The sequence below is a fragment of the Mytilus californianus genome, unplaced genomic scaffold, assembly GCF_021869535.1.
Source record: "Mytilus californianus isolate M0D057914Y unplaced genomic scaffold, xbMytCali1.0.p SCAF_1, whole genome shotgun sequence".
Lineage (NCBI taxonomy): Eukaryota > Metazoa > Mollusca > Bivalvia > Mytilida > Mytilidae > Mytilus > Mytilus californianus.
The window spans coordinates 122,575,930-122,593,376 of NW_026262581.1; the positions used below are offsets into that span (position 1 = coordinate 122,575,930).

Sequence of the window (17,447 nt, forward strand, 5' to 3'; positions counted from 1 at the left end):
TCAGATTCCACTCCAGCTAATACTTCCGTTCCTGAACAATGTTAGGGGTCGTCAATATAGGTTTCCTACAGAGGTAATATTTTGTGGACCATGATGGAAGACTTACCTTCATAATCAGATTGCACTCCAGCTAATACTTTCCGTTCCTGAACAATGTTAGGGGTCGTCAATATAGGTTTCCTACAGAGGTACTATTTTGAGGACCATAATGGATGACTTACCTTCATCATCAGATTCCACTCCAGCTAATACTTTCTGTTCCTGAACAATTTTAGAGGTCGTCAATATAGGTTTCCTTCAGAGATAATATTTTGTGGACCATGATGGATGACTTACCTTCATCATCAGATTCCACTCCAGCTAATACTTCCGTTCCTGAACAATGTTAGGGGTCGTCAATATAGGTTTCCTACAGAGGTAATATTTTGTGGACCATGATGGAAGACTTACCTTCATAATCAGATTGCACTCCAGCTAATACTTTCCGTTCCTGAACAATGTTAGGGGTCGTCAATATAGGTTTCCTACAGAGGTACTATTTTGAGGACCATAATGGATGACTTACCCTCATCATCAGATTCCACTCCAGCTAATACTTTCAGTTCCTGAACAATTTTAGGGGTAGTCAATATGGCATCAAAACCAAGAAATGCTTCTTCTAATGCTTCACTAAATTTTCCTTCCTTATAACTCTTCGTTTCTTTTATATACAGTGGTAAATTTGCAGCACAGTACTGTGCTACTTCTGCACCTGAAATGTACCAAATATATGTCTGTTGAGGCGTTGAATGCAAATCCAACCTCCAGAAACACAAATCATCAGAATTATAAGCATATACTCTGATATAGATAAGGGTTTCTATTGACACAATCAGAGCAAGAGTTACTTCCCTTTTTTCACCCTATCGGATGTCTATGTGCATAAGTATTCCTTCATAAATCAGCTAAATTCAACTTGTTTTACTGACAGCTAGACTTTAAAATAAGGAGATAACTCAAACTCATAATTATGTCATTTCGAAACCCTGTCTATAGTACAAATCTGTAAATGTAATTAACAATTTTATGTTAGTTCAATGATGTATCGGTGCCAAGGCAGTTCATTTTTAAATTAACATAAATAGAATCATTTTGAAACCAAAATATATGAAATAATCAAAATTAGGTTATTTATTTACCTTTTACAAGTATTATCGTTTATATAAATAGACAGGGTTATAATCGCAATAATTTAAACTCGCACTTTGAAATTTTTTATATAAATTAAACAGGATTTTTCTCAATATCGCAAAAATTAAAATTGCATTTTAGTCTAAAATGACAAAGTTGCAATAATAAATGCACGCAATAATTTCTGAATTTACAGTACTAATTTTTTAGCTTTATTTAATGAAGTATAAAGTTCCTATTTATCAGGTTAAAATTTATTTGTAAATTTGTATATTTTTTTGTCTACTTATACTTTATAAAAACAGCTGGTCTAGCCGCTTATGATTGGCACATTATTCAAATTGGGAATATGTCTTATTCTTCATTTTATTTCAGTACAGATTCATCTTCTAATTGAACCACAGGTGTAAGTTGTATATATTATGTCATATCTTTGATTGTTTAATTTATTCACAGCTTTTAAAGCATCTTGAAAATTTAGACCATGACATATTGTATAGCGACTTTTCCTTTTTTTTTTTAAATAGTCAGAATCTTACACTACCACCTGACTAGGGTTTCAATTGAAGATATAACATTTTATATATGAATTACTGACTAACTTATTTCTACAATTGATTATACAAGGTAACACATAAATTTTACTCGATTAGTCCCTTTCACTCATACAATACTAGAACTTTATACTAAAGGTTGCTAAAATAAGTATCATAACTTACTTCCTAAACAATTATTTTAATGAGATGTATAACTTTTGCTTAAAGGTAAGCATATTACTATTTTATATTTACATTTATACTAAAAATAGAAAATATATATCAATATTTAAATATTATATGAGGTGACCAAAATTTTTCAATATCTTTGAACTATATCATTTCACTTTGCAACATAATATTCAAGAAGTGGTCTACCTTTATTCTATTCTTTTAACTCAATTAATTTTGCTTTAGTTTCAATTATACAATAATAATCATGATAATAATAACTTTTCATGTTTGCAACCAAGTAATATGTACTCTTTGATCAGAACAAAGTTTGCAAAAAATTGTTTAACAATATTTGAAAGACTCCCACAATTGAAAAGCTATTGGCCATTCCAATAAAAAAATTGTAAACAAGAAAATAATTTGGAATCTTAACTATATATTGTACATAAAGAAATCAGTTATGAAGCTAGGCAAAAAGGAGTAAGTTCGGTAAGGGCCATGGCCCTGATTATTAAGTTTAATATTAATGTTTCAAATCAAAAAAAGTTTTTAAGTTGACGAAAAGACATGCGAGAAAGTTAAATAGAACTATTTTTGTCAAACTTTTTTTTTAAAAGCTGATTTTTACATCCCTAATGGATCAAAAATGGATTTTTTGGAAAAATTTGACAAAATCGACCAGATTTCAACCAAAACAAGGCCTAGGAAACATAACATGCAGGCGTCGACAAACTAAATATATATCCAAGTCAGATATGTAAAATGTCATAACAAACATGCGCTCTATGTTTCCTATCCAAAAAATCAATGGAAATTTACGAGTTTTCATTGAATTTTCGTGGGAAATCAAAATGAGTGCTATTTGTGATGTCATGAATAGAATGCAAGTAGGAAAATTTTCAACAAAACAAAACATTTCCTATCAAGTCACTGTATTAGCTATGATTCATTGTGATATTGGACAATAAATCCTAATTTGAAATCTTAGCTAGAAAAAGGGGCCATTTATTTTGCCTAATCAAACCTACTTCATTGTATTGAAAGGTTCTTAAATAAATATTGATACAGGATTTTTTTCTTAAATTCAATAATAATAACAAATTTGATACATTAAGGTGTACATACCTCCATGTCCATCATAAACTGCAAACAAAGCTGTATGTTCATCAAACTCAAGTAAACAATTATGTGCATCCTACAAAAATAAGAAGTAGAACTAAACACTGATGGCCTGGCTTTCCCAAAGACAGAAAATCAGGACGTCTAGAGGTCAACATACACTCTTCAACAATAGACAATATGTCAAGCTCTATACTATGCATACGTCAGGAAAGAGTATTGCTGATATGCAATTAAAAGTACAAGATGATCTCCAATGTGTTGAAAAATGGTGTCATGAAAATAACATGTTCATAAATTCGGATAAAGCTAAATTTAGGGTTATAGGTACAAGACAAAGGCTGTGTTTCCATCAAGCAGAACCAGTTCTTACTTTTGAGAATAATATTCTTCACAAATCATCAATAGAAAAACTTTTAGGTGTTACATGTAGAATTGACTCTAATCTGTCATGGACAGACATAACTTTATATAGCTTACTGTGTAACCCTCTTTAAATAAAGAATTATTATTATTATTATTTCATCAATGAATAAAATTAAAAAAGATATCACATATTATCAAAATGTGATCAAGTACATACACACACACGCCATATTTTGTGTTTTATTTTCAACATATTCATCAACATAATTATCAACAAATAAATGGAGAATGTGTCCATGGCACACAGATAATGCCCCAGCTTGCATATAACGTTATAGAAGCGGTCTCTAAAAACACCGCAAAGGACCCCCTTTGTGCACAAAGGACCACAAAGGACTTTTAATGTGTATATAATGGGGAAAAAAGTCATTTCATACGAGAAAAATATTTATTTTTATTAAAAACTAGCGTTAAATCGCTAAATTGAAGATTTACGAAACCGTGTTCAAAAATCGGTACAGATATGCCTAAGATTACGGCATTTTTTAGATTATCAATTATCGAAGATAAATGCTTGACATTAAACAGGAAAAAAAAGCGAACGTTGTTTGTCAAAATTTCAATTCCACAAATAATATGAGGACTTCATTGCGCTTGGCATTAACAATGAGGAATTCTTTACAATTTATTATCAGTGTTAATAAAGCAGTCTTTAAAAACAAGGAAACTATTGCAGATACAATTATTTGTTCTTAATATTTGAAAATAAAACAAAAAGATACTTCAGACGTATGCAAAATTAATATAGATCACACAAGGGGTGATCAAACACATCGTTTATTGAGATAAAAAGGGGAAAGTAGAAACCAATGTACTCAAAATTGTACAAGAAATATAGAATGAGAAAGTTCTTTTATAGAACAAAAATACATTTTTAATTGCGACGGTTAAAATTACTTACTTTATTTATTTATGTATGAAATATGTTAAAACACAAATAGCAGATTGTATATTTCATACACTACTCGTTAAAAGAACTAATTTTTTTTATACTCAATTTTCATTTCAAATTGTAATTTTTCATTTATCAGGCTAATAAAATAAACAAATTTAGATGATGGTTGTATGTCAACAAGAAACAACCACAAATGCCAACGACACAAATAACCAAAAGACAGTATGAAAGGTCCATTTTTTATTGCATCAGGTGTATACTTTTCCTTTCTCATAGCAATTTAAGATTCGTTAAGTAAGAAAATTTTGGTAGATACTTTGTTTTAATCAAGAATAAAACAAAGTACATATTGACGTTTCTGAAATACGGATGATAAAATGCATGTCAATTTCATAGCCTAAGAATTGCCATACTGACCCTTTTTGTGTCTTGTCAAACACTTTCCTCGTAAACCTGATAGGTTCATAAAGTAAGAAAAATTTGATAGATACTTTGTTTTTGTCTAGAATAAATGTTGATAAAAAAAGTGTTTATTGATATTTCTGAAGTACTGATTATTTAATTACTATATATAAATTCAAAAACATATGCTATGACATTAACCAGATATAAAGTTGGTTCCGATCCGTTACCGGTGATTACACCAAGTCGTACATACTAGAAATCGCAATTATCATGATTTTCAAAATATTTTTTTTTTGTTGTTTACATTTTTCTACAGAAATTACATCATTTCCATGCAAAAAATCCAATTGCAGGTCCTTTGTGCTCTTATTACACTCCTTTTCAGTCCTTTGTGTTACATTGTGCTCCTTTGTGCACAAAGGAGATCCTTTGCTGTGTTTTTAGAGACCCTTATAGAAGGACATAACTCAAGAACAGTAAAAGTGGCATCGCCAAAATTCAACCTTGATCCGAGTTTTGTGGTAATAAGAATTGTGTATATGATTCATAATATTTGGTTGCGGCAAACTTTTATATGTAGAGAACGGAAACAAAAACTTCAGCATTTTTTCCATTTTTAAAGGGGCATAACTTTTGAACGGTAAAAATGACGCTACTCAAATTCAAACTTGACCTGTGTTTTGTGGTAATAAGCATTGTGTATATCATAACATTTGGTTGAGGCAAACTTAAGTTAGAGAACATACAAATGGACATACAGATGGATAAGGGTAAAACTTAATAACCCCTCTGCAGCGGAGGGGGCATAAAAAATGACATATTATCAAAATTACAGACTTTACCATAAATCACAAGCTGTTAAATTTTATAACACCAATCAAAATGTAATAATTGGCTTTAAAAGTTGATCATGAATTATATCACAGTTCAATAGATTGTTGACGATAAATTTGTATTTTTATTTAGTGATGAAAATGTTTACTTTTACACTGCCAAAATCTGCTATGATATTTTATTGAAAAGAAAATGTTTATTATATTCTTAAAATGTATATTTTTATTTTTATTATGCTTTATGTTTTATATTTTATGTGTGTGTATATTCATATAAAAAGAGTTATTAGAGACTATAAAAATTATATATATATATATGAATTGTTTTCAATTTAGACTTGTTTATATATATGAATATATATATAATTTTTATAGTCTCTTATAACTCTTTTTAGAGTGGCTCTTGTTATGTGTGTGAAGCTGTAATAATATGTAAATGTTTTGTAAGAGGTGAAACTTAAATAAAATATTGTTTTGTCTTGTTAGACGTAATCACCCAATTAAAAGATTAATGTTAAACTAATGTTATTTTAGAGTGGGAATAAAAGAACAATGTAATAAACCAAAGTCACTAATTAAGGTAGTCCATAAATGAATTCAGGTCAAATTCAATACATGAATCCAGAGAATGTTGAAATTATATTGAAATTTTACATGTATATATTTTACAATTCATACATTTTGTAAATTGGGACTTTTTTGTTGTACGATTTTGAAGTGGTACGAGTTGACATGGTAAAAGTTAACTTGTTTCCTGCCAAAATAAGGATCCGGAAATTTTTTCATACAATTTCGGTCATTTTGAGATGTCTTAAAAGTTGGTGCCCTTGTTCAAATTGTCACTAGATCCATAGCATCAACGAACTTGTATTGGCTGTTTCAACGCATTTACTCCATGAATTTTCTTACCATTTTACTCAAAACATTCAAGAATAGTTTAGGGAAGGCAACAGTTTAAATTTGAAATGATTTTAATGACTCAAAATGGTTAGTTTCTCAGACATCGCTAACGTTTCTTTCGATTTTAGACGAAATTTAAACCGGAAGTTTGCGACAATTCTAAAGTACGATTAATTCCGGATTCATTTCCGGGATTCGTTTTGTTTATCAAATTGACAGGAAATCACCAGGCTTTAAATTTTATTACCTTTGAAAGTGTTTGAATATGATAGATATTAGTTGCACTTGTTTAATTAAGCATGAAATCATTTTGCATTTTACGATTAAGTGTCCTATCTGCTGAAGCCAATTTCACACATGCGTATTACATAGTAAATAAAGCATGTGTTACTCGTGAAAAATTACTTTTTTCTACGTAAATTAAATTAAGTTTTAATTTTCAAAACAGAATTATTGATTGTCTTTGCTGAAAAGTAATTAAATAATGAATACAGTTGTCATGGAATTTTAATTTCTTTATGATATTAGTTCTGAGCTTGTGATCATTGTCAGGTGTAAATTAAAAACACAGGTAATAAAATGCTTCGCTGGGCACAGCTTGATACGAAAGCAGAGGTCGAACCCTGAACAGTTGGGGCAAGTATGGACACAACATTCAAGCTTGATACAGCTCTGAATTTGGATTGTGATTAAATATTTGACACAGCATAGGTTTTTGACACAGAAAGAATGCGGTCTAAGAACTTCAATTTTTTTAATTTACCTATTATGGTCCAATGTCCAAAATCAAAATACATGGTTAGATTCAGCATATCAAAGAACCCCATATATTCAATTTTTGTTGAAATCAAACAAAGTTTAATTTTGGACCCCAACTTGGACAAACTTGAAAACTGGTCCCATAATCAAAAATCTAAACACATGTTTAGATTCAGCATATCAAAGTACCCCAAGAATTCAATTTTTGTTAAAATCAAACTAAGTTTAATTTTGGACCCTTTGGACCTTAATGTAGATCGACCAATTTAAAAAAACGGGACCCAAAATTAAAAATCTAAAAACACGGTTAGATTTGGCATATCAAAGAACCCCAATAATTCAATTTTTGATGAAATCAAATAAAGTTTAATTTTGGACCCTTTTGACCTCAATATGAACCAATTTGATAGCGGGCCCACAAATAAAAAATCTAAATACATGGTAAGATTCAGCATATCAAAGAACCCCATATATTCAATTTTTGTTGAAATCAAACAAAGTTTAATTTTGGACCCCAATTTGGACCAACTTGAAAACTGGGCCAAAAATCTAAAATCTAAATACATGTTTAGATTCAGCATATCAAAGAACCCCATATATTCAATTTTTGTTGAAATCAAACAAAGTTTAATTTTGGACCCCAACTTGGACCAACTTGAAAACTGGGCCCATAATCAAAAATCTAAACACATGTTAAGATTCAGCATATCAAAGTACCCCAAGAATTCAATTTTTGTTAAAATCAAACTAAGTTTAATTTTGGACCCTTTGGACCTTAATGTAGACCAATTTAAAAAACGGGACCCAAAATTAAAAATCTAAATACACGGTTAGATTTGGCATATCAAAGAACCCTAATAATTCAATTTTTGATGAAATCAAACAAAGTTTAATTTTGGACCCTTTTGACCTCAATATGAACCAATTTGATAGCGGGCCCACAAATAAAAAATCTAAATACATGGTAAGATTCAGCATATCAAAGAACCCCATATATGTAATTTTTGTTGAAATCAAACAAAGTTTGATTTTGGACCCCAATTTGGACCAACTTGAAAACTGGGCCAAAAATCTAAAATCTAAATACATGTTTAGATTCAGCATATCAAAGAACCCCATATATTCAATTCTTGTTGAAATCAAACAAAGTTTAATTTTGGACCCCAACTTGGACCAACTTGAAAACTGGGCCCATAATCAAAAATCTAAACACATGTTTAGATTCAGCATATCAAAGAACCCCAAGAATCCAATTTTTGTTAAAATCAAACTAAGTTTAATTTTGGACCCTTTGGACCTTAATGTAGACCAATTTAAAAAACGGGACCCAAAATTAAAAATCTAAATACACGGTTAGATTTGGCATATCAAAGAACCCCAATAATTCAATTTTTGATGAAATCAAATAAAGTTTAATTTTGGACCCTTTTGACCTCAATATGAACCAATTTGATAGCGGGCCCACAAATAAAAAATCTAAATACATGGTAAGATTCAGCATATCAAAGAACCCCATATATTCAATTTTTGTTGAAATCAAACAAAGTTTAATTTTGGACCCCAATTTGGACCAACTTGAAAACTGGGCCAAAAATCTAAAATCTAAATACATGTTTAGATTCAGCATATCAAAGAACCCCATATATTCAATTCTTGTTGAAATCAAACAAAGTTTAATTTTGGACCCCAACTTGGACCAACTTGAAAGCTGGGCCCATAATCAAAAATCTAAACACATGTTAAGATTCAGCATATCAAAGTACCCCAAGAATTCAATTTTTGTTAAAATCAAACTAAGTTTAATTTTGGACCCTTTGGACCTTAATGTAGACCAATTTAAAAAACGGGACCCAAAATTAAAAATCTAAATACACGGTTAGATTTGGCATATCAAAGAACCCCAATAATTCAATTTTTGATGAAATCAAACAAAGTTTAATTTTGGACCCTTTTGACCTCAATATGAACCAATTTGATAGTGGGCCCACAAATAAAAAATCTAAATACATGGTAAGATTCAGCATATCAAAGAACCCCATATATGTAATTTTTGTTGAAATCAAACAAAGTTTGATTTTGGACCCCAATTTGGACCAACTTGAAAACTGGGCCAAAAATCTAAAATCTAAATACATGTTTAGATTCAGCATATCAAAGAACCCCATATATTCAATTCTTGTTGAAATCAAACAAAGTTTAATTTTGGACCCCAACTTGGACCAACTTGAAAACTGGGCCCATAATCAAAAATCTAAACACATGTTTAGATTCAGCATATCAAAGAACCCCAAGAATCCAATTTTTGTTAAAATCAAACTAAGTTTAATTTTGGACCCTTTGGACCTTAATGTAGACCAATTTAAAAAACGGGACCCAAAATTAAAAATCTAAATACACGGTTAGATTTGGCATATCAAAGAACCCCAATAATTCAATTTTTGATGAAATCAAACAAAGTTTAATTTTGGACCCTTTTGACCTCAATATGAACCAATTTGATAGCGGGCCCACAAATAAAAAATCTAAATACATGGTAAGATTCAGCATATCAAAGAACCCCATATATGTAATTTTTGTTGAAATCAAACAAAGTTTGATTTTGGACCCCAATTTGAACCAACTTGAAAACTGGGCCAAAAATCTAAAATCTAAATACATGTTTAGATTCAGCATATCAAAGAACCCCATATATTCAATTCTTGTTGAAATCAAACAAAGTTTAATTTTGGACCCCAACTTGGACCAACTTGAAAACTGGGCCCATAATCAAAAATCTAAACACATGTTTAGATTCAGCATATCAAAGAACCCCAAGAATCCAATTTTTGTTAAAATCAAACTAAGTTTAATTTTGGACCCTTTGGACCTTAATGTAGACCAATTTAAAAAACCAGACCCAAAATTAAAAATCTAAATACACGGTTAGATTTGGCATATCAAAGAACCCCAATAATTCAATTTTTGATGAAATCAAACAAAGTTTAATTTTGGACCCTTTTGACCTCAATATGAACCAATTTGATAGCGGGGTCCACAAATAAAAAATCTAAATACATGGTAAGATTCAGCATATCAAAGAACCCCATATATTCAATTTTTGTTGAAATCAAACAAAGTTTAATTTTGGACCCCAATTTGGACCAACTTGAAAACTGGGCCAAAAATCAAAAATCTAAATACATGTTTAGATTCAGCATATCAAAGAACCCCATATATTCAATTTTTGTTGAAATCAAACAAAGTTTAATTTTGGACCCCAACTTGGACCAACTTGAAAACTGGGCCCATAATCAAAAATCTAAACACATGTTAAGATTCAGCATATCAAAGTACCCCAAGAATTCAATTTTTGTTAAAATCAAACTAAGTTTAATTTTGGACCCTTTGGACCTTAATGTAGACCAATTTAAAAAACGGGACCCAAAATTAAAAATCTAAATACACGGTTAGATTTGGCATATCAAAGAACCCCAATAATTCAATTTTTGATGAAATCAAACAAAGTTTAATTTTGGACCCTTTTGACCTCAATATGAACCAATTTGATAGCGGGCCCACAAATAAAAAATCTAAATACATGGTAAGATTCAGCATATCAAAGAACCCCATATATGTAATTTTTGTTGAAATCAAACAAAGTTTGATTTTGGACCCCAATTTGAACCAACTTGAAAACTGGGCCAAAAATCTAAAATCTAAATACATGTTTAGATTCAGCATATCAAAGAACCCCATATATTCAATTCTTGTTGAAATCAAACAAAGTTTAATTTTGGACCCCAACTTGGACCAACTTGAAAACTGGGCCCATAATCAAAAATCTAAACACATGTTTAGATTCAGCATATCAAAGAACCCCAAGAATCCAATTTTTGTTAAAATCAAACTAAGTTTAATTTTGGACCCTTTGGACCTTAATGTAGACCAATTTAAAAAACCAGACCCAAAATTAAAAATCTAAATACACGGTTAGATTTGGCATATCAAAGAACCCCAATAATTCAATTTTTGATGAAATCAAACAAAGTTTAATTTTGGACCCTTTTGACCTCAATATGAACCAATTTGATAGCGGGGTCCACAAATAAAAAATCTAAATACATGGTAAGATTCAGCATATCAAAGAACCCCATATATTCAATTTTTGTTGAAATCAAACAAAGTTTAATTTTGGACCCCAATTTGGACCAACTTGAAAACTGGGCCAAAAATCAAAAATCTAAATACATGTTTAGATTCAGCATATCAAAGAACCCCATATATTCAATTTTTGTTGAAATCAAACAAAGTTTAATTTTGGACCCCAACTTGGACCAACTTGAAAACTGGGCCCATAATCAAAAATCTAAACACATGTTAAGATTCAGCATATCAAAGTACCCCAAGAATTCAATTTTTGTTAAAATCAAACTAAGTTTAATTTTGGACCCTTTGGACCTTAATGTAGACCAATTTAAAAAACGGGACCCAAAATTAAAAATCTAAATACACGGTTAGATTTGGCATATCAAAGAACCCCAATAATTCAATTTTTGATGAAATCAAACAAAGTTTAATTTTGGACCCTTTTGACCTCAATATGAACCAATTTGATAGCGGGCCCACAAATAAAAAATCTAAATACATGGTAAGATTCAGCATATCAAAGAACCCCATATATGTAATTTTTGTTGAAATCAAACAAAGTTTGATTTTGGACCCCAATTTGAACCAACTTGAAAACTGGGCCAAAAATCTAAAATCTAAATACATGTTTAGATTCAGCATATCAAAGAACCCCATATATTCAATTCTTGTTGAAATCAAACAAAGTTTAATTTTGGACCCCAACTTGGACCAACTTGAAAACTGGGCCCATAATCAAAAATCTAAACACATGTTTAGATTCAGCATATCAAAGAACCCCAAGAATCCAATTTTTGTTAAAATCAAACTAAGTTTAATTTTGGACCCTTTGGACCTTAATGTAGACCAATTTAAAAAACCAGACCCAAAATTAAAAATCTAAATACACGGTTAGATTTGGCATATCAAAGAACCCCAATAATTCAATTTTTGATGAAATCAAACAAAGTTTAATTTTGGACCCTTTTGACCTCAATATGAACCAATTTGATAGCGGGGTCCACAAATAAAAAATCTAAATACATGGTAAGATTCAGCATATCAAAGAACCCCATATATTCAATTTTTGTTGAAATCAAACAAAGTTTAATTTTGGACCCCAATTTGGACCAACTTGAAAACTGGGCCAAAAATCAAAAATCTAAATACATGTTTAGATTCAGCATATCAAAGAACCCCATATATTCAATTTTTGTTGAAATCAAACAAAGTTTAATTTTGGACCCCAACTTGGACCAACTTGAAAACTGGGCCCATAATCAAAAATCTAAACACATGTTAAGATTCAGCATATCAAAGTACCCCAAGAATTCAATTTTTGTTAAAATCAAACTAAGTTTAATTTTGGACCCTTTGGACCTTAATGTAGACCAATTTAAAAAACGGGACCCAAAATTAAAAATCTAAATACACGGTTAGATTTGGCATATCAAAGAACCCCAATAATTCAATTTTTGATGAAATCAAACAAAGTTTAATTTTGGACCCTTTTGACCTCAATATGAACCAATTTGATAGCGGGCCCACAAATAAAAAATCTAAATACATGGTAAGATTCAGCATATCAAAGAACCCCATATATGTAATTTTTGTTGAAATCAAACAAAGTTTGATTTTGGACCCCAATTTGAACCAACTTGAAAACTGGGCCAAAAATCTAAAATCTAAATACATGTTTAGATTCAGCATATCAAAGAACCCCATATATTCAATTCTTGTTGAAATCAAACAAAGTTTAATTTTGGACCCTTTGGACCTTAATGTAGACCAATTTGAAAACTGGACCCAAAATTAAAATTCTAAATACACGGTTAGAATTGGCATAACAAATAAATAAATGTGGTCAAAGATTTTACAAATCTAACGCGCCATACTGGTCTTCCTTTATAAATATGCATTTCTTTAAACATAATTTAAAAGCAGTGTAAGGGAAGTAACCAAAACGTTGTATTTGGATTACCTCCCTTACACTGTTTTAAATTATCTTAATTGTTCATTAACCATTACTTTATACATAATTTAAAAGCAGTGTAAGGGAGATAATTTCAATGATGTATTTGATTTATCTCCCTTACACTGCTTTAAATTATGTTTTGTACTTAAGTATTTGTCCATTAATGAGGACAACCTTGTTTTTCCCCCATTTTTGCCCCTTATTCTTAAACGGTTTGAGCAATAACCCCCCAAAGCAAATCCTAACCATCCCTTTGTGGTATTAAAACTTGTAGTATAATTTCAGAGAGATCCATACACCGTTCCACAGTTATTGTCTGGAAACTAGAAAATGCTTATTTTTGGCCCCTAATTCCTTAACTGTTGGTACCATAACCCCCAAAATCAATCCCCACCTTCCTTTTGTGGTATTGAACCTTATGGTAAAATTTCATAGAGATCCATTCACTTAAACTTAAGTTAGAGTGCGAAAACTAATGCGTCTTCGGACGACGACGACGCCAACGTCATACCAATATACGACCACAAAATTTTTTTTGCGGTCGTATAAAAAGTGATTAGCGATCATTAGCCAATATTTCCCGGAGGCTTGATATAGTTATTAGGAGGGCCCTTAGGATTATCAAACTATACTGGAGTGGCAGTTTTATAACAGGAAAGGGATTTTAAAACTAAAACAAGTGCAAAATGGCAATTAAGAAACCCGATCTCAATGAAATGACCAAAATCATTTCTGTAAAAAAATAAAATTTGTCCTAAATCCCAATTTTTCGTTTAGGACTAATAGCTTGCAGCTTAGGACATGACTGGCAAATATGACCGTTTCCAGACCTTTGTGCCAAAACCATTATCATGAAATAGAAATAATTTTGATCACTGTAAATTGATGATGATGATGCCAGATGGATGGCTGCTAACCATCCAGCGTCAAATTAAATGCATATTAGGAGAAACATGTTTATGTAATATCAATTTCAACCCTGCTTTTGACAAGACCAAAATGCTGAGCCGGATTACCAGTGTTCTCCCCAGGATTTTTGGATAGCACCAGGGTAACGTGTGTGGACAGCTTGGTGAAATGATTCATACAATCAGTTGTATCGTGTCACGTCGCTTTGATATATTTCTAGTTACTGCAGTATGTCTCTTGTTTTGTTTTAACACTGTGGTACTGTGTTATGTAGACATTGAGTCAGAAAATTATTGGTAAAAAAAGAAGTAAATCAATAAACAGTTTGTATACTTTAATATTTTTTTTAAATAAATAAAACATGATTCATTACAAAATATTCATCTAAATTTAAAGTAATCAAATCTTTTATCAAATCCATGATCAATAAAAATAAAATATCATTCAAAGGAGACCAAAAATGTTCAATTTAAAAAAAACTTTATAGTTTCTAGAAAGAAAGTTGTTGTATGTGAAAGGATTCTTGTCACAAGGAGATATAAAATAACAAGAACAAATACTGATTTATTGTTTGAACCAGTTTCTATCTTAAATTTAAAAAAAAAAGAAATTTTTCAAAAATTTAAAAACATTTTGCCATAGATTTCATGTAGATATTATCCTTTCTTGTCTTTGGTGATAATCAAACATTGATACAGACTTAATGCTGCACTGAAATCTAAATCTTTATTTGTCATGATCCATTTAAAAAGAATTTCTAAATCTATAAATTTATCTTAGGTCTATAAGTAACCATATTCAATGTCAACAACAAAGTCTCCTTATTTTTCCCGCCTAAATGACAGGAAGTAGATATAAATAGATTTAACATGTGCTTATGGATAAAATTTGCAAGATTACTTCTGTTATTCATTAATTGTGGATATAGATATCCAGTTTGAAGGTACAGTCATACATTCTATTTATTAAATAGAATAGATTGCAATTAATTGCAAATAAACATATTCTACGTGAACTAACTGGGTCATGTGATATGTACATATGTCTGTCCCCTTCACAGATACTATAGTTTGAAACCAAATATCATGCACTATGTCATAATTAAAGAAAATTTTGGCCATGGTTTAATCAGACATATTATACTATACTAATGAGCCAACTTTATTATGTACAAAAAATGTACAGGCGTGTGTGCAACTATCGGGTTCACACTGTTTGTGTACAAAGTATTTGCAGTCTTGTCACAGGTCAGCGCTTGGGTTGTGAGTGAAGCCATAAAATAGTTACCAGTGATCATAAATTATGAACTCCTAATTAAAACACAAAAGAATAATGTAACAAGTGTTAATTACATCGATTAAATCCAATCAACAAGGTTAACCTCATAAGGTAAATCGATCACGTGGTGTCAACAATCTGGGTAAACTGGTTTGAACTGGTCAAATTTCACCTGGAATTTTATACCGCACGGAAAAGAATTAACAAATCGCTTAAAACTTTACCGATTTACGATTTTTTTTACTGAAAATTTTAGCACCACGGTAAAAAATTATACATCGCGGTAAGACCGATACCACCACGGTCAAAAATTATACATCGCGGGCCCGCGGTCCTTTAAGGGCCTGGGGAGAACACTGATTACTGATCCACCTTATCGCTTTCTGTCTGCCATTACCAGAATTTTAGGTAAATTTTCATGCCACAAGACAAAACAGAATTCAGGTCCAGTTCGCCCAAAATCATGTTTGCATTCTTTTTAAAGGTTTTGTGTTAAATAATTTTTAATTGTGTTTTAGGGCTGTTCCAAAAAAACATACATGGGACCCAGGGAAGACACTTCAAACTCAACTATGGGTGGGTGTCATCTATGTTTTTGCCTAGTGGAAATTTAAGTGAAATTTGAATTTGCCTCTATAACAAAATTAGATCTAAATATAAAATCAATGATATAAATTCAAATAATTTGGATGAAAATTTTATCAAGATTTTAAATCCTACTTCTGAAAAAGAACTAACATCAATTTGTATGTATATTGAAGAAGCTCTTGATTTGAGAGACCACGACACTCGGTTCGGGCCGTACAGCCCTCATGATTGCCTGCTAATTTTATTTTTCTTCCTCTTATTCAAAAACTTATTGAAAACACTGAATCATGCTGTATGTGTGTATGGTATCATTATGAGTTCTGAATGTTATGGTATCTATAGAATTTACTTATGACTTATTGTTACATGGATCTATCAGAGCTCCAGATAAGCTGCATATTTGCGTGATCACGCAATAAAAATAATTAAAAACCCAATGCAATTGCCCATTGCAGGGTTCAATAAACCAATTATTTCAAAGGAAAACCCAATTATATGCCAATAAACTGCTTCGCTGAGCGCAGCTAGATACGCCCGCGGAGGTCCAACGTTGAACAGTTGGGGCAAAAATGGACACAATATTCAAGCTTGATTCAGGTCCGAATTTGGATTGTAATAAAATATTTGACATATTATAGGTTTCTGAATAAATGTAGTTAAAGATCTTGAAATTGGTTATATGAATTGAATTTATATTCAATTAAAGATTTCTTGCTGTTGTGCAATATTTAGTTAATCTGTTGTCAGACTATAAACAAATAAAGTTCAATTAATTCTCAATGTCATATTAGAAATTTATGAAAATAAAAAGGGAGCTTACATCAATAGATATAAACAATTCACCAAAGTTTCAAGAGAATTGGTGACAGCATTTTTGAGTTATTGTCCGAAAACTGGAAAATCACCCCTTTTTTAAATGAATAAAACCCCATAACTCAGAAATGTAAAATGTAAAATTTATAAAATTCTAAAGGGAGCTTACATCAATACATACAAACAATTCACCAAAGTTTCATAAGAATTGCTGAAAGCATTTTTGAGTTTTTGTCCGAAAACTGGAAAATCCCCCCTTTTTTCATGAATAAAACCCTGTAACTCGGAAACGTAAAATCTAAAATTTATAAAAATTGAAAGGGAGCTCATGTCAATAGATATAAACAATTCACCACAATTTCTTGCAAGTTGGTGTAAGCATTCTTGAATTATTGTCCAAAAACTGGAAAATCCCCCTTTTTTTAATGAATAAAACCCCATAACTCAGAAAAGTAAAATCTAAATTTTTAAAAAAACGAAAGAGAGCTCACGTCAATAGATATAAACAATTCACCAAAGTTTTATGCAAATTGTTTAAAGCATTTTTGAGTAAATGTCCGACA

The 17,447-nt window shown here is 30.8% G+C and overlaps 1 protein-coding gene across 1 annotated transcript in view; it reads right to left on the bottom strand.

Annotated features, from left to right (window-relative positions):
* LOC127711888 (protein phosphatase 1G-like) overlaps positions 1 to 17,447 on the bottom strand; it is a 37,972-nt gene that overhangs the window by 17,418 nt on the left and 3,107 nt on the right. The window contains exons 2-3 of the mRNA XM_052218052.1: positions 3,006 to 3,075; positions 566 to 751 (exon numbers count right to left, since the gene is read on the bottom strand). Of these exons, the coding sequence (XP_052074012.1) occupies positions 566 to 751; positions 3,006 to 3,075 (256 nt within the window). The remainder of the gene's footprint in view (positions 1 to 565; positions 752 to 3,005; positions 3,076 to 17,447) is intronic.